This window comes from Mesocricetus auratus, unplaced genomic scaffold (assembly GCF_017639785.1).
Source record: "Mesocricetus auratus isolate SY011 unplaced genomic scaffold, BCM_Maur_2.0 Super-Scaffold_100009, whole genome shotgun sequence".
Classification (NCBI taxonomy): Eukaryota; Metazoa; Chordata; class Mammalia; order Rodentia; family Cricetidae; genus Mesocricetus; species Mesocricetus auratus.
In genome coordinates, this window is record NW_024429193.1 from 13,427,561 (window position 1) to 13,453,027 (window position 25,467).

Genomic DNA, 25,467 nt, shown 5'->3' on the forward strand with positions numbered 1-25,467 from the left:
GCAGATAGAGTCTCTGGAAGCCAGGGTTATGCAAAGCTGGGAGCAGGAGAGGATCTGGTGAGCAAAGAAATAAGACTAAAGCGACAGGGAAATTAACATTGTAAACAAGAGACAAGAGATGGCAGACAAGAGCATCAAACATTGTCAGCAGAAACATGAGTCTAAAATAAGTTTGAGTAAGTTATGTGAATCTTAGTCAAAGAAATGGAGACTAAGGACTAACCTAAGTCATGGTGTTATGATGTTATCAATCTATTTCTTCAATAAAAGTTTATGGGGTTTCTACTAGCTACCAGGGATTCTGCAACCTAGCAATTGGGACTCTGTAATGAAAAGGACAGAAAAGATTCTTAGTCTCCTAGACCTGACATTTTGGTGGGTGAAGACTGATAATAAAGAAAACAAAACCGAATAAAAAGTGATAAGGTAATGTAACATTTGAGTACCATGATAGAAATGAGGATGCATGATAAAGTGTTAGCTATAGATCTACTTTAGGTAGAACAAGCAAAACAGTTCTAGATCTGTTTAAGGAGGGTAGTTAAGAAAAGCCTCCCTGGTGATAAGCCTCCAGTTGACACCACTCTGATGAGAAAAAAACAATAGTGGGAAGAATCCAGTACTAACTAGCAGGAAGAGCTAGGTGTCCTCTGGGTCAAAACCAGAATGCATGGCTGATTATTTCAGTGTGTTTGCTTTTGTCTGAAACTGAGCACAGTTTCAGGGAAGGTCTACTCAAATTTAGAAGCCAGGTGGGTAGCTCCCAGTGATTACCTTATAGCCTTCTTCACCATGCTCTCCTCTCTCTCCTTGATCCCCCACTGGGCCCTACAGAGAGCACACACAAAGACAGTCATTTTCATGGCTGTGATCCCAGATGCTACAGTTAAGGTGCCAAAAATATAAGGATTAAGGTATAGAAAATTCTTTAAGTCTGCTATAGAACTGAAGATGGTTGGATTTTAAATGATATCAAAAGTGCTAAAAATTAAAACCTTGATCAATTAACTTAATAATTTATATACAGCTGCCATGTGATTTCAAAACTTTTATATTGAGTTATTAGAACTAATGTAATAAGTTACAACACAGATATAATTATTCTGAGGTTTGCTGCTAAACAGACTTATATGAATACAGTCTCATAATGATTCTGCTATGAAAAATTTTGAAATAATATCTAATAAAACCTTGAATTTTTTGAGTATAATATAATATAAATCTTGACGTTTTCTTCATCTTCTTTTTAAAGATTTATTTATTTATTATGTATATCGTGTTCTGCCTGATGTATGCCTGCATGCCAGTAGAAAGCACCAGATGTCATTATTGATGGCTGTGAGTCACCATATGGCTGGCGGGAGTTGAACTCAGGACCTCTGGAAGAGCAGCCAGTGCTCCTAACCTCTGAGCCATCTCTCCATCCCCGAAGTTTTCTTCATCTTAAATGGGTGAAATATTTGCTTAATTTTGTTTACTTTGCAGGCTTCTTAACTAACCTAACAAAATAAGATTTATTTTTAAAATACTTGTTATGTGAATTTTTTGATATGACAAACCATTCAAAATATAGTCTTTAAAATTTACATAGAGTATTAGTTACCACACACTAGAACCTTCTGTGTGAACAGAAATTTAAATTGGGGTAAGTTGGAAAAGCAGGAGATCTTATAGAGTGGTTATTATAGACTACTGATAAAGTCACCTTACTCTTAGATGAATAGTTAATAGGCACAATGCAAAGAGAAGCTCTGCTCCTGCCTTATTCTGAGTATCTGATTTAAGTCCCATGCCTGTCTCATGTGTACTGGGAAATCCCACAAGAGTTGATTTTAGTTTTAGTGCACAGTATTTATTACACTTTAGCAGATACTATAGTTTTCTATTGACATTCCCAAGTCTTAGAAACCAGTATTCTCCACTTGACAATATTTTCTGTTTGTTAGACAAATTTTATATTATTTTCCCCTAAGTCAGTGGTTCTCAACCTTCCTAATGCTGTGACCCTTTAGTACAGTTCCTCATGTTGTGGTGATTCCAACCATAAAATCATTTTCATTGCTACTTCATAACTGTAATATTGCTATTATGATTTGTAATGTAAATTCTGATATACAGGATATCTGATATGCAACCCCTGCAAAAGGGTTGGTTGACCCTCCTGCAGGGGTCATGACCTACAGGTTGATAACTGCTGCTCTAAGTGGTTTAGACAGATTTAAACATGTTTCATAAATGCACAAATATTTACACAAAGAGATTGCCTCTATATGAACTGTCTCAACTTAACTTGAAACATTTAAAAATTTTCTATATTATTTTCTGCAGTAAAATATAAATGGCAACTGTAGCCATAGAGCCAGATCAAAATATTAGGACTATACATTTGCCATGCTTCTGGCATCCTTTATTTTAAATGATACTATGTGAAAAATGATACTATAACCAATAAGCTTATTTCTGTGAACTAAGTATTATTCACTCACTTAGGTTTATATATGTCCTTAACATATTATTTTAGTTTTAATTATCATAGAATTAGTTATTCAGATATCAAAACGACACTAGTAGTTAATTGTCAAAACAACGGTTACAGTTTGTCTTTAAATGTCAAATTTGAAGACTATATGTCCGGTCTTGAAAAGCAATTGACTCTGACAGGTTATAAACGCTAGCAAATCACTTGGCAACCGTGTGTAAGTTACTATAAACATATATAGATCAGATTTTTATAAAAGTACTTCACTTGGCAACTGTGTGTAAGTTACTATAAACATATATACATCAGATTTTTATAAAAGCACTTCACTTGGCAACTGTGTGTAAGTTACTATAAACATATATAGATCAGATTTTTATAAAAGCACTTCGGAAACAGATCTGATTTTGATAATTACAGAAATATTTGACCTAAAATGTCTAAAGTATATTTGTTTTGGAAATCTCCGTAAAAATTTATCATGCATTCAATGTTGAAAGTTAGATTTCACAATTAATTTTCTTAAACATGCATCTTGGCTACTATTCTTGGCTAATGTATTTTTTATATCTAAGATTTTTACATTATTTAGATGTTATGAAGATAAATACTGCTTTACTATAAAGGCACATTATAAAACTAATCAAATAAAACTTTGAAAGGTAACATTGTCACTGAAGGCTTCAGATTGCATTTCATCCTAAGGTACCAAAATAATTTTAGAAAAGACCTACTGGTTCACCTCGAGGCCCGGGAGGTCCTAGGACTGTGTTGTCTTCTCCTGGGTAGCCCTAAAATGAAAATAACAATTTTTAAGTACAAATAAAGTAAGAAAGTACATTAAAAATACTCTGCTATTTCCTAATTTTTTTAGTTGAAGTGGAAACTTTACAGCTAAAGTTTTAAGTGTATCATATTTTACATATACAATCCTAGTCTGTATATTGTTGTGGAATATTTAACTATGCAGAGATATGCTACATTTGTTTATGTTGTGGCCTATTAGTTTAACTGTGTCAAGGTGTGTTACATTTGTTTCTGCTGCATTTGTTTAATGATATAAGGATGTGATACATTTGTTCCTGCTACATTGGCTTAATTATGAAAAGATGTGTTGCTGCTTCACCTTGCCTGCCCAAGGCACCTGATTGGTCTAATAAGAAGCTGAACAGCCAATAGCCAGGCAGGAGAGGGATAGGCAAGGCTGGCAAGCAGAGAGAATAAGTAGGAGGAGAAATCTAGGCTTGAGAGGAAGAATGAGGAGGAAAGCGAGGGAGGTGCCCGGGACCAGCCAGGCAGTCACGTGCCAGCAGACACAGAGCAGGACACACAGAAATACAGGTAAAAGCCCCGAGGCAAAAGTTGGGTAACGACAAACAGGTTCATTTAAGTTAAAAGAGTTAATTACAAATGAACTTAAGCTAGGCTGAGCATTCATAACTAACAAGAAGTCTCCGTGTTATGATTTGGGAGTTGGTTGGTGGCCTAAAAAAAAAAAGCCTGTTACAATATATGGTTTTTGGAAGTATTAATCTGTTTTAATTACATCGACTGCATCTTAGAACTTTTCTCAACATGTAGACTTTGAATTAAACCGTAAACTGAGTAATGCTATAGTTATTCCTAACTTATTAGGAAATGTAAATCCAAGTTGATATTTATATGCTGTGGCCATTTCATTCAGTGCATCTCACCTGTCAAAAAATAATTTTGCTTTTATAAAACTGTGGATCACAAAGCACCTTCACACACACACTTTCTCACCTCAATCTTTAATTAATCCATGGAAGATATTTTAATAATTCATTTGAATTTTAGTTCCTTGGTATCTATGTCCTCCTAGAATTTGCAAATTTTCCAGTTTCAAAAGTGGTTCTTGCAATTTTCCATGCATTCATTAGAAATCACAGATTTAATAGATAACATTGGAATTAAAAGTACAACACACACATACACACACACACACACACACACCTTTTCTCCTTTGGGTCCCGGCAATCCAGAGGGTCCTGGTTGACCTTGATGGCCCTACAAAAAGAGGGACAAGCAGAGAGACAGTTCCCAGACCACATGAACACGTGTTATTTAATGCTACCAATTCCGTACTATTAATAGTTATAGTGTCTTGAGAAGAAATTAAGATACACTTTATAGGTTTATAATTAGACATATCACAATGCTTTATCAGGGAAAATGAACCTTCTTTACAATAACAGGGTTAATTTTACTTTTTTGGGGGGGGGGTTTACGAGACAGGATTTCTCTGTATTGTTTTCGAGGCTGTCGGTCCAGCCCAGCCTCGAACTCACAGAGATCCGCCTTTACTTTATTTTCTTAAATTTACTAGAACTTTCATTTTTTTTGGTGGTGGATAAATAAATAGACATATATATGATAGTGAGGATATAAAATCCAGTGCGAAGCTGCACAATGGCCATTCTAACTGTAGAGAAGTTTATTGAGATGTGTAGACTTTGGGTCTAATCTCATTGCTGTTTTCATAATAAGGTTTTAATAAAGGAAAAGTGAATTTTAATTTTCGCATTTGGAATATAATGTGAGCTAAAATGCTTTTCTGCCTGTGCATAAATATATAGGGAATTTTAAAAATCAGAAATGCTTACTCTGTATCCTGGTATTCCTGGTTCTCCGTCAGGCCCCATCAATCCTAATGGACCCTAGAAATCAAAATAAATATGAGAGAGAAAATAAATGATTGTTTGAATTTATTTCTATTATTGAAACATTTGCCCTAAGATTTTCACAGTTTGAAATCTACCTAGCATAACTGGGGAAATAGGAATATGACATTCCTAGGTTTTTTTTGTTTTGTTTTGTATTTTTTGAGACAGAGTTTCTCTGTATTGTTTTGGAGGCTGACCTGGAACTCCCTCTGTAGACCAGGCTGGCCTCGCACTCACAGAGATCTGCCTGCCTCTGCCTCCCGAGTGCTGGGATTAAAGGCGTGCACCTAGCTAACACTCCTAATTTTTGTCTGTGTTTCTTCTGAGTTACAGAAGTCCCACACACAATGTTTCTGGTTCATTTCTGTTATGTACCTATTTAAAAACACGCTCACTTATTGGAATGCTGCTGGCCCCTTGAAGGCTTTTGGAAATGCAGTTCGTTTCTGTCAAAGTTTGTGGTCACTGGGTATCAGAAAGTGGAACCTGATAGTGTTTGATGTTGTGACTCTGGAATTCAGAATGGCTCCATCCTCATAGATGATTCCAGATGCTTTCAGGAGCATGGCTTCAATACAGGCCAACATTGATAGACGAGAAATACCGGCAACGTGTGCAACATTACCATAATATGATTATTGTTATGAGAATTTTACAGATGATCAAGCCGCATAAGCTAATGACTGAGCAGGAAATGCTCCTAATCTATTAAAAAGATGACTTGAGTGAAAAACGGCTGATGCATTGACAGTAAAAATGCCCTATTTCTCATATTATCAAAGAGTTTGCATGTGGGAGTCTCCTCTTTGGGTCTCAAAGCGAAGAGGAGGAAAGGAAATGTAGGCACAGAAAAGGTGTGGGTTTGCAGTGTACCTATGTAAGGATCTGTGTGCGTATGTAAGGATCTGTGCGCGTATGTAAGGATCTGTGCGCGTATGTAAGGATCTGCGTGCGTATGTAAGGATCTGTGTGCGGCATCACACCTAACTAGGCTGTTTCACTGTGTCTCACACAGAATGCACAGTTTGCTATATTGCTACAAAAAAAGTCCATGCTACAATTATTAACCATGAACCAGGAAATTTAGAAATATTTGGATTGGAACTTATTTCAGTTTCAGAAAGAACTGTGAAAAGTCAACTTAAATAACAATTCAGACATTACATGTTATAGGGATTTTTTTTATACTGGAATGTAGGGATTCAGTCCCAGTACTCACTGAGAGAAACACAAGAAAAATTGCTAAGGCTTTTAAAGAAGATTAGAATGGATTAAGGTGAATGAATGACATGAGAAAGAGAAGCGGGAAGATGTTTATTTGTTTAATTTAATCAATTCTGGAAGATAAGCCTACTTTCTGGACACAGATTTTGTGATTTGAGGCAAAAATTAGGTCTGAACATATGCAATGAAGAAAATTATTTCTGGTGTGCAAATAGTTTCAAAGACGTTTCAAACTCTAAAATAAAGAGCTCGAAGGGACTGGGTGGAGTCAACTTGACTAATTCCGGAAAGGAAGCCTTTCCTGTTTCCTTGCTTGTTCTGGGTGTCGGACAGCAGCAGCGTTTCCTTACAGGTTAAACGAGGCAGTGTGGGAACTGTGTCCAGAAAGGCAGCGTCACTGAAGGTGGCTGCTGGCTTAAAGAGTGTGTAAATGGGAACCGCCACTAGGAGAAATAAAACGTGTGAAGTGCACCTGATTGTGCCTAAGAATACATCCGCTCAGCATGGGGCCGACCAAGAGTTAAGTGATGGGCAGAGTGTACCAGTAACAACTTCAAAAATCAGTGGGAGCATGGGAGAGCGCCAGGGATTTGAGCAGCTCAGCCGATGAGCTTCATATAACAGAGATACATGGAATTTTGCGCTCACACACCATAGACAACACATACTTTACAAATGTTCAGTGCATGATGGCCTCAAACCAAGTTTTAACAAAGTTCTTCCAAGCAGGAATCACAGATTACATTCTCTTAACATGATGAGGCACGGTTAGGAAGGAGCAAGAGACTTTACAAGGGAATCTACTTAAATTTGAAATTCTTCAGAACAGCTCTCCCTGAAAAGAAAACAAAATCTGGAACTACAGGCTGTTTCAAAGTGGATGCTGAGAAAACACCAATATAAAGACAAGACAGACAGAAAGAGGTAGATTAAAATGTATTTACTAAACAAAGAACAAAGGGGCCTCCCTGTGGCCACTGAACATTTGTAGAAGATTTTAATTTTGTTTTGACATTTCAGCTATTCCATTATCTTTGGGTTCAATTTTTGAGGGTCTCTGCAGTTTTGGAGGTGTCCGAGTGGCTTGTTCTCGAATATTCTGTGTGTTTCTTGCTGTGATTTACGCATCTTTTGGGATGGATGTGTCCCTTGGTTATATTTCTTTTTAAGTCTGGTGTGTGTGTGTGTGTGTGTGTGTGTGTGTGTGTGTGTGATCTTTGTGAGTCTTCCGTGATGCCAACTTCTGCTTAGAGGGAGAAGCAGGCAGCATCCATAGACACAATGATCTAGCCACAAGCTCTCATTAAAATGCAGTCAAATCACTTGAGCTTCACCCTGGGAAGGGAAGGACACGGAAGAGCCGGCCTACTGTGGGAGCAAATGTGGCATGGTGATTTTTCAAATAAGAAGCAAAGACAGGAGAAATGGGCAGCGGGAAAGCACGAGAGAGAAACAAACGGTGCGGCGAGAACTCGGTGTCTACATGTGGAAGGAAGAATTCCTCATCTTTCTCCCTGCTCACAAAGTGCAAAGTGGATCAAAGACTGTGATGACTGACACTCTGATATCAACAAATGTTGTAAAATTTAAAATCTCCTTGTTCAATGTGTCATTTAAGAAGGAAAGGACATTTCTCTCTGGGAAGAAAGCGTATTTTGAAAATGAAGCTCAACCATGAAACCTCAGAAGCGTTCTCACTAGGGACAGCTACTGCTCTCCAAGTTCCAGTCAGTGTAACACGTCAGAGGAGAAAGCGGGAATGTGAGAAAGATGCCCCTGGTTCTTGCAGGACAGCCAGGTATGGGGAGGAACCGAGGAGCTGATGCTGAAGCTCACAGGGAGATGGGCATCAGAGCCAGGCGCCTAAGCACGCACACGGAGTGTCTGCTCTAACTGATCTCAGAGGATGCAGCAGCATGGTAGACAGAACAGGCTGCCTCAGACCAGAAACAGACTGTCTGATGAAACCCCTGAATATCTGGGTTTAGTTACAGTAAAAGTAGCCTTACCCGAAAGTGGAAAATACATACAGTGTTCAATAACAGAATTAGGAAGAAAATAAGTGGGGGGAGACAAACATCTTCCATAACTAAGAAAACAAAACAAAATCTCCACAAGGCTTAAACTAAAAACAACGTTATAAATATATTAGGATAATATATGGATGAAAAATTTGCATACTTTAGGTGGAGATAGAATTTCTAATGAAGAATAAAATCCAGAAAAAATAAAGGAAAATATTGACAACTTTGACGATTAAAATTAAAAAGTTCTACTCACCGAAAGACCCCCAAATTAATAGATAATTTGCAGAAATGGAATCATTTATATTTTATTTTATAACTTTGACAAATTATATCATTTCCAGATTTAGGAGTAATGGTTGCAAATCAGCAAGAAAAACTACTCACCAAATAGAAATATGTAGTGTGTACATGTATATGTATATCTATGTGTATACACACACACACACACACACATATATATATGTGTGTGTGTATGAATTAACAGGAAATTTCCAGAGGAAAGAGCTTATATTACATAATTATAACAAGGGGGAATTTAAATATAAAAGCAAAAATACTCTTATTTATCAGATTATCAAACACTAAATGAACTAATATGAAATATGGACAATAGGGCTGTAGCTTTGGCAAATGGTCTCAGCAGGCTGTGTGTGTATATTTGTGCATCTGTAGTTTTATGTACCAATAATAAGGGAAGAAGTCCATAAATTTGAGAGGGAGTTGGGAGCATGGGAGTGTTTGGAGGAAGAGGACACAGGAAGGTAAGAGAAGAGAGGAAATGAAATAATTATATTTTAATTAAAATATATTAAAATTTTTTAAGGTGAATGCTTTACAGAAAAAAATCCAAAGTAGAAGCTTACATTAAAGGCAAAATTTGGGCTGTATTAATCCTTATGTTTATTTAAAAAATCATGTTATATATAATGTTTTTAAAATGTAGGCGAAAGGCAGAGAAATAGTGACATAAAATGACTTAAGACCTGGGTGCTAAGGTGTCAGTAAGTAATGGCAAATTTTCTTGAGAAAGCAAACAGATTGTGCCATGGTCTCTTTGCCTTGGTGACAAGCCTGGCATGGGGTATTTAAACGGAGATGAAGTTAACTGACCCACACATTATAAACAAGTTCACAGAATAGAAGATTATCTTCTAGATAGCTTGCTTTCACGCTACCATTTTCTGAGTAGGTCAAGCACACACCGGCAGCACACGTTTGCTGTCACAGGTTCAGAAGTGCCATGCTTGAGCTCCCCATGTCAGGCAAAGATCATGCAAAAGATGAGATAGAAATCACTGCTGGGCAGATTCCTTCCAGCTGTTTAGGAAGATAACCTGCAGTTAAAGCAGGGTGGGTTCCAGCGGTGGATGGGACCACATCTCATGTTCACTGAATTTTCAAGGCCATTTGCCGACATGATGGCAGCTTCAGACAGATGCTAAATCCCGATTTGAAGTGCTCAGTGTATAAACTTTCCTACTTAACGCTGGAGTCCAAATCAGATTTCTAAAACCCCACTTCATATTTTATTTCCATTTTCAGCTTTCCTTTTCCTTTCTCATGTCCAAAACCCACTAAGCTGTTTAATGCTGTGTGGAATGCCTGCCATTCCCGCCATCCCACAGAGGTAGATTATTTTCAACGGAACCTCTGCATCCTCTGTAAAGTCAATCAAGGATGACGCTCTAAGAACACGGATACGGTTCTTTTCCATCCACAGTGAGTCAGTGCTGAAAGGAAATCAAATACTGACCACAGCACCTCTTGTTCCTCTGGCTCCTTTCGGGCCGCTTTCCCCAGCCTTTCCAGGGGAGCCTCGGCGTCCAACTTCTCCCGCGGGTCCTATTTGTCCTTTGTCACCCTGTGGATGACATTGACATGACCGAAAATAAACGTATTAATTTATTTAACTATATCATGTACTTGAATGCCTCTAGAGGATGGGTGGGGAGCAGAATTCTGTGATGGCTGTGACCGCTATTGTTTCTCTTGGTTTGGGAGACTCTCCCTGTGTAGTTTCTGCTGCCCGACTGTTGGAATTACAGATGCTCACCGTCACACTCGTCCTAGAGAAACTGCTACCACATGATATTTGAAAAATAATAACAAATTTGAATATAGACTAGAAAGTCTTCTTTTTCTTAAACCAAACAAGCAGGAATGAATCCCATGCAGCCAGCTTTGAACATGCTTTGCTACACACATCTGTCTCTCTCTTTTGCATGTGTGCACTGTAACCGTGAGGAAGCAGGTCTCATGGGATACTGTTTCTATAGAGAACTTCAGCATCCCAAAGGTACACTGCGTGCGGGAAGGAAGTGAGTGCACCTCTGGACACGCAGGACCATCTCTCATCTGCTCACAGATGCCTGCAAGAGCCCCTGTGTTTCCCACATCACTGTGTCCCTCAGAAACTCATATGCCTGCTACCTGGTGCCACGCTCACAAGCCCTTATCTCTGACAGGCACTCACAAGATACAGTCTTCGTCTCTTTATTCCTTTTCTCAAAAAACGAGAACCAGCCAGCTTTATTACCAATTCTCAAGGTGAGAAAAAGACAGTAAACCTATCAGTCAGTCAGGATACCTGAGGCATTCCTGACAGCTCACAGGATTCACTGCGCTTTTCTAGGGCAGTGCTGGTTTTTGGTTTTTAAGACCCACACTGTCTTTAATGCTGACATTATGGGTTTCTTGGTGCTTCCTGCGGAGTGTGTGTGTGTGTGTGTGTGTGTGTGTGTGTGTGTGTGTGTGTGTGTGCGTGTGCGTTTGTTTGTTGATTTGGACCAAACCCAATACTGATATTAGTTGCATTGTCATGCATCATGAAAGAGATTTCATGATTGGGGGAGTATTTTCTCAGATAGAAATGGTACTGAAAGCCTTTCTTAGCATTCTAGTGATGAAAACTGAGAATGATGGTTCAGGTATAGAACAGGACTTCTGTGGAAACACAGATTGAAAGTTAACTGTGTGCTCAACTGTCACAGTCCAGTGGAAAAACTGTCACCATACTTCATCAGTATTGAGACAAGTCACTGACAGCATACAAAGATAATGTAAGAGTGACACATTAGGGTCTTACAAATATATCAAGGGCTTTGTTTGTTTGGAAAAGAAAATGTAAACAATGAAAAACATTATTGATTCCTTGGTTTGGTTACAGGAGAAGTGCAAGAAAAATCAACCTTGCAAATTAAGAAGCTATCCCTAATTAACCTAGAAAGAAGAGCAATCCCATAGTTCTTCAAATATTTCAATAAAATTGTTCTCAAATGGCCCAAATAAAATGATGTTTTCATGTTATATCTTTCCTTGTCTGTGGCCCTTTGGTAAATAAGAGAAAAAAAAAGAAAAGAAAGCAAAGGTTGGCTTTCCAAACTGTGAAGGGGAAACTCTGCCCTGAGACAATGATAGACAATACGCTTTCCTATCAAACCAAGTAGTTACTAACCAAGGATGCTTTAATATAAGTCTTTATCATCTCGTGTCTAATGCAAATACCACTACTACTCTGTAGACCTCTGGGCATGAGAAGAAATCTCATGCAAAAATATATTTTAAAAAATTACCTTTTTCCCTGGTCGACCTCTTTGTCCTGGGGTTCCCACAATTCCATCTGGTCCCTGATCATTTGATATAAAAAAGAAATAAATGTTTAAAGAAAAAAGTTAAGAGTTTGACTATGTCTATCAAATAATCATTAAAGTAAACACTAAATATAAAGGTTATTTTTCAACCCTATTATTTCTATATTTTAAAAGGTTACAGTGATTAAAAGGCAGAGTTGTTAATAAGCTATGAACTGTATACACACACATGGGTCAACATAAGCATTAAACTGCTTTAGGAAGGGAGTTTCTTGGAATATGCCCACTTAAATGATTAAAAATGAAATGAAAGTGGACCCAAATGCATTCAAATTAACGTTTTTTGTGAGCTGCATTTAGCTCAGTATTTTGTTGAAAGAACAAAGTTATAAAATATATCTGCATGGTCAGGGAAAGTCTAATAATATCACTGAAGTAAAGAATATTAGGGAGATGAAAAGAATTAAAGGAAAAAGGAAAAGCAGGGAGGAAAAGAGGCAGTCATAGTAATCTAAAATAATATTTTAGCTTTGCACAATAGAGTCCTTAAAATAAGAGAGGGGTACTATATGGAGTTTTGTGTCAGCAATGAATAAGTATAATCTATAGTGAGTCAGGCTGCTAGTCCTAAAATGGGTAATAATTACGGCTTTCTTTTCATTAGCTGGAAATGGAAATGGAAATTTCAAATTTGTGTCCCCCTAAGCTTGGCAAGTTCATGCAGACAAGAAATAAATGGTGGTTTACCACTGTGCTATGCAGGCCCTTGGTAAATATTTGTTGAACGAATAAACGGATGCCCAAGAAAATGACTCACGCTCCGCACTTCCCAGCAAACACTACTCCGGCCTTGCTCACCGAGCCCATGTTCTATTGCTGTGTCACAGCTGCATCCAGAGGTAGAAATGACAGCTGCACCATGTTTATTGCAGACAAACAAATAACTTTTCCAAAAGAAGCCGGTTAACCTGCATAGAGTTTTAACTGTTGGACTTTTCTAGTTCAGGCTATTTATTGCCACGTAGCCACTGACAAGTTGCTTCATTTATTAAAGGTCGGTGGAGGTTAGAGAGATTGCTCAGCCATTAAAAATGATCGCTGCTCTTGCAGCGGACCCAAGGTGGCACACAACTGCCTGCCTCCAGTTCCTGGTGACCCCAGCCCTCTGTCCTCCGTGGGTACCTAGATTGTATTCCCACACAAACACGCATACTCACAAATAATTTAGATGTTGTCTTTATTTGTTCCTTGTGTCCTTCATGTCATGCCTTCTGATCCCGCCCACCTCCCTCTCCTACCAAAATGAAATAAAATTTAAGAGGAAAAAAAGGTTATCTCATCATGGAAGCTGCAGTGTGACACAGTAAGCCCCTTATTCTTACATTTTTACGTGTGTGTATGTGTGTGTGTGTGTGTGTGTGTGTGTGTCCACAACACAGGGCATCTATTAAGAGTCCCAGTGAAGGCCCAGTGACGATGGTGCAACAGAGACCAGGCACCTTGAACCATACCAATGATTCACTGCAATAAACACCAACATGTAAAAACATAAAATAAAGTAGGACTCGGGACTCTGTTTCCTCTGTAAGTAAAAGAAGGATCTAAAAAAGAAAACCTTTGGAAAGGTTGCTAAGATCCAGTGCACATAAAGCTCAGAAAATATTGGTTTCTAATGAAGGGCTCAATAAAGTTAGTTTTCACTAACCCTGCCCTTTAAGTATATTATGCAATATATATATATATATATACATACATACACACACACACATACATATATTTATATATATATATATATACGTCTCGACAACAAAACGGAACAATGAAAGCCCATGTGCTCACTACCCAGGATAAAGAGAGACCAGCACTCACACACGGAACTCGGGTGAAGTACAAGCCCACTTCTCTCAGGGAGGGGCAGTGAAGTCCTTGTCTGGGGCTCCTCCCTGCTCTTCCCACACCCGCGTCTTCACGCGTTATGGCCTTCTTCCCAATCCCCGCGCAGTCTGCTGTTATTCTGCGTCTTTAAACTTTGAGCAGGGTTACACTTGATGTCGGCTGACACTTCCGACATCCTATGACTCTTTTTGTTTTTTGTTTTTTGCCGTTTTCCACTGTGTCCTTATTTAAGCTTTTAAACTGCTACAGGATTCCATACTATGATCAAGCCACAGTTTAACCATGTTTCCTAATGATTAGATTTCCTTCTACTTGATAATGTTGCAATAAGTACATCTGTACATCTGCAGGTGATCTTGCCAAGAGTTTTTTATTTTGTCTCCTTGAGTTGAATTGCTGGCTTGTGTTTAGCTAATGTTTTTTTTTTATGTGCGTGTGTGTAAGAGATATTTTTCTATATGGACATAATCAAATGACCAAACATCAAGTTTCAAAGACTCAGATCTTTTTCTAGGATGTTTTCTATCAACATCTGTAAACCATACAAAATGAACTATACCATGGTAACCTTAATAATGCTCTGATATCATGTGGGCCTATTTTCTCACCTCCCTCCCCATGATCCCCAGGTTGTTTTAAAAAAAACTGTATTAATATTGGCTCTTTAATTTTTCAGTACAAGCTGTGAGTTAATTTTTATCACTCAAGTTATATTAAAAAATCCTGTAGGAATTTTCAACTGAGATTGTATTAAATGTAAACTGACTTAAAAGAGAAATGATTTCATGATAGTAAGTCTTCCTGATTATGAATGTTAAATCTTTGCCCATATATTTAGGTCTTTTATTTAGGTTGTATTGTTCTCAGATTACAAAAATATTCAAAACTTTATAGATATTCTGCTAAGATCTAATCCAAGGAATTTAATTTTGTTGCTGATCACAATGAAAAGATTTGCTTGGAAATTGTTTTCTTTTTTCCTACGGATTTATTTATCTATTATGTATACAGTACTCTACCTGCAAGTATGGCTGCAGGCCAGAAGGGGGCACTAGATCTTGATGGATGGCTGGGAGCCACCCTGTGGTTGCTGGGAATTGAACTCAGGACCTTTGGAAGAGCAGCCAGTGCTCTTAACCACTGAGCCATCCCTCCAGCCCCCCTGGAAATAGTTTTCTAAGTAACTGGTGCTGGTAAAGAAACATAGAATCCATTTTTGAATATTAATGCTTCATTTGGCATCATGATGAATTTTTAACATTTTTTTATTGAAGTTAGAAACAAGTTTGTTTCACATGTCAATCCCAGCTTCCTCTCTTTCCCCTCCTTCCCCACCATCCTTACCCCAGTCCCCCACCCAATCTCCACTCCGATCCCCAGGGAGGTGAGGCCCTCCATGGTGGATCTACATAGTCTGCATGATGCATTTTTACTAATTATAATTTATAGATTATTTTGTTTTATTATACAAGTATTTCTATTTTATAAAAATATTAATATCAATATTAATCTCAGAAATATGGGAAGAAAGGAGGAGAAGTGTCAATCTTAGCTCATTTCTTTGACATTTCTCTACCAAGTATAATAGTGAAAGTGTTGATATTGTTTTAATAAATGTTTTTGTTTCATCTATTGGGTGACTGTTTTCCAGTGTTAAATTTTGTAGGATATGGGACTCACATTTATAATCTTTTAAGATGTTAAACTTTTGGCCCAGCATTGGAGTGACAGAATTTGCACACCTTTTAGGTGCACCAGTACTTTTAGATGAAGCAAGTTCACATATCTGCATACCCACTGACAAGTAGTGACCTTACCTGCCAACAACAGCTCAGTTTGGATAAAACTTGTGGGTCTGCCAGGCAGGCATGATAAAAATGAAGGTGTTGACTTGGATAACAAACTCTGTAACTGAGGCGTTTCTTTGAAGATAAATTGTGTACTCATCTCTATTTTTAAACCTCCATTCTCACCTAATTTTCAAGTTAGCAATCTTGTCTCATAACTCATTAAGATACAGTAGCAATCAAATTAGGAGTTGAAGTTATCTTCCTAAACCTAATGTACACCTGCTATTCATTTACACACAGCTCCTGCCTCCTTTCTCTGACAGAGAAATAAGGGTCCATTCCCAAGACCCCATCCTTCGCCCACTCTCTGACTGTGCTATCAGGGTTTCTCCTGAACGGGTCACCCCAGCCCCATTCATAGAGGTTTAAAACTCCTTGAGATAATTACTTATAAAGTTTCCCAGAAGTAATTTTTTCTGGTTTCTTCTTCTTTCTTCTTCTTTCTTCTTTCTTTCTTTCTTTCCTCCTCCTCCTCCTCCTCCTCCTCCTCCTCCTCCTCCTCCTCCTCCTCCTCCTCCTCCTTCTGTTTTTTTGTTTGTTTGTTTTTGAGACAGTTTGTTTGTATTGCTTTAGAGCCTGTCCTGGAACTCACTCTGTAGACCAGGCTGACCTCAAACTCACAGAGATCTGCCTGCCTCTGCCTCCCAAGTGCTGGGATTAAAGGCGCAGGCCACTATGGCTTGGCTTCTGGTTTCCGAAGAGGAAAAAGTTGTAGTAAAACTTTTTGAAAGTTGTGCTCATTCTTCTAACCACTGATCTAATCTCTCACTCTCTTCAGTTGGGCTTTTGTTTTCGCCACTGAAATTGACCTCAGGAGAGTCAAAGTCACTGGCTACTTTATTTGAAACATTTTTTATACTTAAAACTTTGTTTTCATTGGGGCATGCTTCCCTGGCTCTCTGCTTACATCTTAGATAAAGCCGTCTCCTCCTTTAAGCAGATTTTTAATACTTGGATTTTTAACAGGCATCTCAAACTATGGACTCAAGCTCAACTCTCAAATTCCCTCCCCCAACCCCCAAGCCTGATTTTTTTTTTGGTCCTCCCATCTCTACTGTAATGGAGCAATACATTGAAACACCATTAAAATACTTTTCCTATGTTCATACCAGGACTTCACCCTTTTCCAATATGAATGGTTCATGTGCCTGGGGTGGGGGCATGTATGAACAAAAGATTGTTCCTTCTTCCTTTTTCCATTTTTTTCAACAATTTACAAGTTAAGTACCAGCACTTTGAGGCTTGAGGGTAAAGGGATGCTAATATGACATAAAGCAGTGAGCAGAATTCTAGACCATCTCCACAAGGAGGAGAGAGAAGGAGCTAGGGAGGATGAATTGACTTGTGTTGAGTCTAAATTTAGATTGATGTCCATCAAGCCCCAGAGATCCCTCTGTCTCCACCCCCACAGGGTTGGGGTTACAGCTTTTTTACAAGGACGATGGGGACTGGAACCCAGCTCTCCATGCTTACGTTGAGTGTTCTGACCCATAAGCCATCACACATGCATTCCTCTCTATATTTAATATATGCCAGTTGATACAGAAGTCATCTTGATTTTGAGTAGTGGAAAAACAGGCTGATTTGAGATTCTGCCTTGATAATTTGAAGTTTCATGAGAGCAGTTACTTTGCTTTCAGAAGTGCTGTATCTCATTGATTTTTTTCTCTTAAATGAGTTTATCCATCTATGGATAAACTTAACATGTACGAAACTCTTACTTTTAATGGAGTCTGTTACCTTTTTGTCACTGTCTATGGTTTTTGTTTAAAGTTTACCTAAAAAGTGCCTGACTGTTCCACAGCCATGAAGATTTACTCCCCAATTTCCTCTAAGGCTTTTACAGTTAGAGCTTTTATATTCAGGCTTAGGAACTTATCTGTACAGTGAGAGGACATGCCCAACTCAATTTTGTGCACACAGGTACATGATACTATAGCATACTTTGAAAAGGTCACTGTTCCCCTACTGGACTTGCCTTAGTGCAATCTCGTGCCTTTCCCATTCAATGTATTTTCTTTGTTTCCTTTAGTATATTCCTTGACAGCTCATGGTGTTACACAGTGTTAAACAAATGTGGGACTTACGAAGTGATTTTCACCAATGCCTGAAAACTTTCAATATCCTCTAGTCCACACTTTGAATCAAATCTACGTTCCTTACCACGGTTTTAAAAGTCCCACATGTTCTGCTTCCTACCTGTTTCTTCAAGTTGAAGAAACACACGAAAGAAACCTCCGACTATTCATTGTGCTGTGGCTGCTTTCTGGTTCTAAAGGTGCCCAGCTGCCTCCACCTCATTGCCCTTGGTGCTCCATCAATCACTGAGGATCTTCTCCCAGGTCTTGGAATGACAGATTCTTTTTAATACTCCAGATCTGAGCTCAGTCAACCTCTATTCAAGGATGATTCAGCAGATGTGGGCACATCCTGTTGGCCTTAACTGACATGGGAAGACCCAGCCCACTGTGGGTAGCACATCCCCTAGGCATGAGACCCTGAACTGTATAAGGATAAAGAAAGCTAGCTGAGCACAAGCAAGTAAGTGAGGAAGCAAGGATCCATGGGTTTATTCCCTCTGCTCTTAATCGTGGATGTGACCAAGTCCTTGATTCCCCCATGATGTAAAGTAGAATTATGAGCTAACACAAGTCCTCTGTTTCGTAAGTTGCTTTTGGTTAGGGTATTTTACTATAGCAACAGAAATTATTAGAGCACCACCCTTAACTAATTCACTTTCCTAGTGTTAATCTATTATTTTCATTCATGACACTGTTAATTTATAATTTTAAACCTCATATTTTTTGCTGTTAACTTATTTATATCATTGCATTACTGCAATCTATATTGATCTCTTATCTATTGACTGCAGTTTGTGATCGTGGACATCACTACTGATTTTCCACTCTATATGCTCAATTCTTAACAGAATTCTAGAATCACAGAAAGTATCAGAAACTGTCTGGATATGTATGTTTTGTAGAATCACACTCTGAAAGGCTGAATAAAACTCTACAAATCCAAGCGAATGGTGCTTTTTTTGAAGAATTCATTTTTGATTATAGTTAGGTGTGTGTGTCTATATGTAGGTACAAGCATGTGAGGCAAGATGCTCGAGGAAGTCCAAGGTATCAGACTCCCCTGGAGCCAGAGTTACCGGATGCAAGCTGCCTGACATGGGGATTGAACCTTGGTCTTCTGCAAGAGCAGTTATGCTCTTAACTGGTGAGCAGTTCCCCAGCCCAAACGAACACTGCTTTAGTGCCAAAGAGCCTTCTCTTCCAAAGGAAATCTATGCAGATGTCACATGTTAAGCAGCCTGGTGGGGGTCTTTTATGAGGGAAGCAGGGCTAGCAGGAGCTTGCTAAGTAACAGCCGCCTTGGGAACTTCTGCACAGCCTCAGTCTGTCATTCTACTCAGTGGACGCATGAAGTGGACGCATGAAGACAGAGACCGGCTTGCCCAGCAATGCAGCTCTTCAGTGCGGGACCAGCGGTTTAAAAACAGTGGAGGGCAGGGTTTCTGTATCTATGATGCTTAGGGTAAAACAATTCAGAACAAAACACTAGGGTGATAAGATTTAGATATTCTTTATCCTTGAATATCACCTAATACCCCCAATCCCAAATTTCTAATCAGTTTGTTTTCCATGGAAACTCTCCATTCTAACTTAAACAGATAAAAAAAAACATGTTTCAATAAGTCTAACTAAATTTTGCACTAAAGGAATAAAACAACATAATCTCATTTTAATATGCTCCGCTTTGGAATTCATAGCTCCACATGTGTTTAGAGCTAAGATACCATTGTGGTAGAATCTTCAGCTGAGGATGACTGACCATAGATGTTAGACAGATGTTTCTTTCCTAGTAGAAATATGCATTCAGGCAACCGAGCATTTTAGAATAGAATTCATGCATAAAATATGCATGTTTTCTCTTCTGCCCAGAGAAGAAACTGCTTGGATTTTGAATTTGTCAATTGATGTTTTCCTCGTACACTTCCCCAACACAGATCCCATTCTCAGTCTTCCAGGATGAAGGGCTTCTTTTCCTTTCAGAAAAAAATTATTTTCTTTCACTCTTTTCCTTGTTTGTTTTATAGAAACCGAGGTAGCATCTTTGTGACATTGCCCAGGGAGCAATTTTAAAAGTACAAAATAAAACCAACATCAGGCTGCCTGATTAAGCAATACTTCCTTGGATCATAAAACTCTTTTGAAAAAAAATATGCCACGGTATTTTTATTGAGTTTATAAACTGAAAGGCATTTAAAATTCCAAAGAGAACAACAAAAAGAATAAAAAAGAAACACACATGTGTTGTTGCTAAAAAAAAAAAAGTAACGAAGATGTGTACTGGGCAGAATTGGTCCTGGGAGACATTAGGACGCAGATGGGTTCTGTGTTTATCATTTTCCACGCTCTGTCTGGAGCGGCTGTTCCATCTCTGCTCTCTCCACCCCCAGCTGTCACATGGCATCACCCCCAGAGACCTGGGGATGCTGTGCTGAACTTAGACCCTTCTCTCCTTCGTCCTGTGCTCAAGCTCGTGATTTTGAGAGTCCATGCTGACGTATAAGTTACTGGAGATACACACATACGATCTTTATGTTTATGTCTCTATCCATACATAAAACATGCATATACGAACATATGTGCTTATGGACAAACATACTGTGTGAGTGTTCGTGCACACATGCTGGAGGAAAAAAGCCACCTGTGCATGCCAACCAGATGCTGTATCTCAAAGTCACATGCTCAGCCGTGAAGAACATCCATTCATCAAGAATGAGCAGGAATCACAGTTTCTTGGCACTGACTACTTTGCTCCTGTATGGACCTGGTCCTAGGGCTGATGGAAAAAGCCAGTTCTCTAAAAACAATGAAAACTATGGAGAACCCTAGGAAGGTAGAACCCAGGACCTGAAGGGAGCATTTCAATGAGCTTTCCAGGATGCTGAAATCGGGGGATAAAGGAATTGCTGTCAGCTTTGGCATCTGATACAGTACTGAGAGTCTGAATTTCTTTTTCTGGTGAAATGAGGAGTAATAACATATAGATTGTCAGGAGGATTCTATGAGGGGAGGTGAGTGAGTTCAAGTTGCTTAAGGCATTGTGTGTGCTGCGTTGAGACATCAGGGCAGAGGAGAGATAGGCGTTTCTCATGACGGCGAAGCTGGAGAGAGTAATCTCCACATGCTGATATTTAAATACAGTGATGTTTCTGCTTTACCCAAATTTTTAAAAATTAATTAATCAATTTATGTACGTAAGTGTTTTGCCTGCAAATATGCACGCATGTCACATGCCCACCTGGTGCCTGCAGAGGTCAGAAGAAAACATGGAACTCTCTGGAAATGGAGTTACAGAGAATGGCTGTGAGCTTCCATGTGGGGGGCTGGGAACCAAGCCCAGCTCCTCTGCAAGAGCAGCCAGAGCTCTTAACTGCTGAGCTCTCTCTCCAGCCCCTTTACCCTCATTCTTTAAACGCCAGTTTGAAACATGCTTGGGCCGTCACCTATCATTTGGGGAGAATACATGTTTTATTATGTTACATTAATTATAGCATTGTTTATACAGCCACTAAAGGATAGCAGTGATAGCGGTGGACAATTGTTAGTGATGAGACAGCCAGTTAGAGCTTCATTTATGGTATCTGTCATGTTTTTTCAAGATAGCACCTTCATCTTGCCGAGGCAAACTTTTCTGAGCTGATTAGGGCAGCGCCTACACCATCGATAAGACGTTATTTGTCTGCATGTTAGAAGCCAGTGAAGAGGCACACAGGAATAACGCATGATGATGGCCAATCCCATAAGCCACGTCTGCCTGCACGGTGAATTCTCCCATGGCCAGTTCCTCAGTCTTTACGGAGCCTTCACGTGGAAGTACCGGAGCCCAACAAGAGTGGGAGGTACGGACGTGCTGTCCTAGAGTTTCTTTCTGGCGGGAAGACTTCCACAGCTCAAGGCTCACCTTGATTCTTTAAAAGGCTAAAGATCACCAGCGCACAGAGGAGAGGGAAAGCTTTTCTTGTTGCTTAGGAGAATTGTAGGAATTCCTCTACCAAGGAAAGAACAGTCTCCGAAGTTAAGGAAACTTAGAGAAGTAAAAACAGAATGATCTCCCTTGCTTAAACGTGCAGACAAGTGGGCAGCTCTGACCCGACAGCTACCCGGAAGCCTGCGACGCTCACGCGGAAGTGTGTCACAGACATCCTCTAAAACTGCTCTCATTATTCACATCTTACATTTGTCTCGAGGGAAGGAACTTTTTAAACTATAAAATTTAGAATTTCCTTTAAAGCAATATAATTTAGGAGCAGGTATTGCTAGAGAATCATGCTTAATCTTAATCTGGAGGGCTAAGATGTTACTCTGTAATAACATGGGCTCTGTGAACAAAGACACAGGATATTTACGTAAACTAACCCTGAGACAATGGAGGACTCTCCCCCGACAGAAGCTTCATGACAGAAGTTCAACTGTTTATGAAAAGGTGTCTTTCCCCTTTTACATCTGAGGACAACTGGCATCTTGCTTTGTCATTCATTTAAGACATAGCTCAGCATCTCCAGTCACCCTGTAGATATAAAAGGTTAAAGTGTGTGTGTGGGAGCGTGTACATGTGTCTGTGCATGCATGCGTATGCTTGTGGGTGTACGGCATTCGTCCATGTGTTTACCTGTACATGTGACACTGAGTTAAGCGAACCCGGCGGTACTTACTGGAAGACCCATTTGACCTGCTGCACCCCAGGGCCCTGTTGTTCCTGGTGATCCCATCTCCCCTTTGTCTCCATCCTGTCCCGGAAGTCCGCTTCCTCCCGGAGCCCCCTGGAACCCAATGAGAGGGGTTTACTTTTAAAAATGTGGCGAAATAATTATGTCATGTAATAAGTATATTTTCATTTGACACACAAAAGGTAATTAATCCTGATATTTTAAACATTTCTTTTCTAAAATTAATTTTTATTTAAATTAAAAATGATCTTATTTTATGTACCAATCCTAGTTCCTTCTTCCTCCCATCCTCCCATTCCCCCCACCAATTCCCCATCCCAACCCCTATCTACTCCTCAGAGAGGGTGAGGCCTCTCATGGGGGATTATCAAAGTCTGTCACATCATTTGGGGCAGGACCTAGGTCCTAACCCATGTATCTAGGCTGGGAGAGTATCCCTCTATAGGGAAAGGACCCCCAAAGCCCATTTGTGCTCTAGGGATAAATACTGGTTTCACTTCCAGAGAGCCCATGGGCTGTCCCAGGCCCCCCAACTATCACCCATATTCAGGGGGTCTGGTTAGGTCCTATGCTGGTTCCCCAGCTGCCAGACTGGGGTCTGTGAACTCCCACTTGCTCAGATCAGCTGTTTCTGTGGGTTTCCCCAGCATGGTCTTTGCTCATTGCTCTGCCCTCTCTACAACTGGATTCCAGGAGTTTGGCTCAGAGCTTAGCTGTGAATCTCTGCAAAATGATAGCTTAGGGCTGAGAATGTAGCTCAGTGCTACAGTGTTCATCTAATACACATGTTGCCTGGGGGTGGTGGGGTGGGTGGTGGGGTGGGTGGTGGGGTGGGTGGTGGGGTGGGTGGTGGGGTGGGTGGTGGGGTGGGTAGGAGTGGTGGTGGTTTGGCATTGGCCAAAACCTATAATACCAGAACTTGGGAGTCACTGGCAGGAGGATCCAAAGTTCAAGTCATCCTCAGGATATATTGTGAGGTTGGGGCTAGACTTGGATACATGAGACATTGTTTCAGTATGTATAGTTTACCTTCAATCCATCTTTTCCGTGCAGACCTTCTTCTCCAGGGGCTCCCGGTTCACCCTGTTTTATTTTGTAGCAGAAAAAGCAAGATTAAGTTTTTGGCTCTCATTGATCTTCTTTTACATTTGGTTCCTAGAAGGAATAGGAAGTGGCTACTTTGCAGTTGTTAATTTCTATTTCAGCCTTATCCCCAAAGAAGGTCTGGCCATATAATAAGCATGGTTTGATTTGCCTTGGAAGAGCTCTGGAGGTACCCAAGATAGCCAAAGTTGTAAATTCAGATATGCTTCTGGAATACTAATATATTTTAGATAATTAAAGATACCACATTCATCTGCAGCCTGGAAATTAATATAGCTAGAACATGCTTTTGACAATAAAGAATGTAAACACTTCCATTGCATGAAATGTGGTTCCTTGAGGTAATGACCTTACATGGGCTCATATAACAAAATTCAGTCATGATCATTTCACCAGACTTTCTGTATTTTCTTCCTTCAGAGAGGCAAAAAGCATGGCCAAGTCACATAGATAAGCTGCCTTTGAGATATGAAGTTTGCAAAAACACAAACTATAGCTTACGAAGCTGTTATGGCAGTGTTGCTCTCTTTATAAGTAAGTTGAAGTGTATTAAATACTACTAGTTAATAGTACATCATTCCCATTAATGACTCCTGTATTAAGCTGATCCCTACTACCCACCCCCAAAGGTAAAATGCAAATCCACAAACCAGGTACAAAAAATAAATCTTCCTACTTTATCTGTTAGTGAACAAGGACTTTTAAAAATTATTTAAAACATTGTTATTTTGGAATAAAACTTACCCCAACTTAAAGCCCATCTATATTATCATAACTTTTCTAAGATACCAAATTACAATTACTCATAAAAATTTCCTTGCATCTCATTAGCTTCATATGGCCCTAGGGTGGTTTTTTAAAATGAACATTACATTTCAATCTTTTATCTGCCTGTTAAGTTAGAAAATGCACTGAAGTGATGACCAATGATTTGTGAATTTCTTCTTCATGCAACACCAAGCGGTAATCATTTGACTACACATTTTTGGCAAGGCTCATCAGAGCACACCTGGTTTTGAAAAAGTCACTTAGGATTCTAAATGCCTAACTTAGAATGCAAATAGGGCTTAGTGTGTAATTGTTAAATTCATGAAACATTTTGTAGTACATTTGAAAGGCTTATTACTCTACTTTTTGATGTGTCTAAGGTAGCTAAATTTTGAGTTCTTCCTCCCCCAAGCAAGTAGATCAGTAGATTAAGTTTGTTTATCGTAGGTACTCACACGTAACCCTGGCTCTCCAGTCACTCCGGTGTTGCCGGTAGGTCCAACATCTCCCTGAAGAGACAAAGGGCAGGCTAAGATTTTCCCCTCAAGTTGCCCTTCTACTCATGGAGTGATTATTATAAGGGACATCATCCAAACTACTGTCTTTTCTGATGGCCTTCATCTGCCTTCAAGAACATGTTTATCACCGGGTATAGTGGGGGCACACACCTTTAATCCCAGCACTTTGGGAAGCAGATGGTGGATCCCTTTGAGTTAGAGGCCAGCCTGGTCTACACAGTGAGTTCCAGTTCAGTGAGGACAGCACAGTGAGACCCTGTCTCAACCTTGCCCTCTCCAGAGAAAAAGATGCTGTTTGTCAAGCTGGGGCAAGTGTGGGAGTTAAGTTAGAGATGGACCTCTCTCTCATACTTCAGGGTGGTTACCTTAGCACCTGGTTCACCTTGCAGGCCAGATTCTCCCTCAGTACCTGGAGGTCCCTAAAAGAGAAATATTGGACATGTTCCAAAGGCTGTGCCAACCCCATGTGAAAGCGGCTTGAGTTTTGTCTCGAACGTAAGAGTCTGTGTGCAGAAGAGGGTTTTTCACTGCCTCCACACACACTTCAAAGCTTAAGATGGATAATTTCTGGGATTCTTTTAA

The 25,467-nt window shown here is 39.5% G+C and overlaps 1 protein-coding gene across 4 annotated transcripts in view; it reads right to left on the minus strand.

Moving 5' to 3' along the window:
• Col24a1 (collagen type XXIV alpha 1 chain) overlaps window positions 1-25,467 on the minus strand; it is a 261,191-nt gene that overhangs the window by 66,900 nt on the left and 168,824 nt on the right. For all 4 annotated transcript variants that reach the window (XM_021233967.2, XM_040751646.1, XM_021233968.2 and 1 more), the window contains 10 exons: window positions 25,251-25,304; window positions 24,823-24,876; window positions 23,525-23,578; window positions 22,481-22,588; window positions 11,987-12,040; window positions 10,168-10,275; window positions 5,104-5,157; window positions 4,454-4,507; window positions 3,214-3,270; window positions 775-828 (listed from right to left, as the gene is read on the minus strand). In XM_021233967.2, the coding sequence (XP_021089626.2) occupies window positions 775-828; window positions 3,214-3,270; window positions 4,454-4,507; window positions 5,104-5,157; window positions 10,168-10,275; window positions 11,987-12,040; window positions 22,481-22,588; window positions 23,525-23,578; window positions 24,823-24,876; window positions 25,251-25,304 (651 nt within the window). The remainder of the gene's footprint in view (window positions 1-774; window positions 829-3,213; window positions 3,271-4,453; window positions 4,508-5,103; window positions 5,158-10,167; window positions 10,276-11,986; window positions 12,041-22,480; window positions 22,589-23,524; window positions 23,579-24,822; window positions 24,877-25,250; window positions 25,305-25,467) is intronic.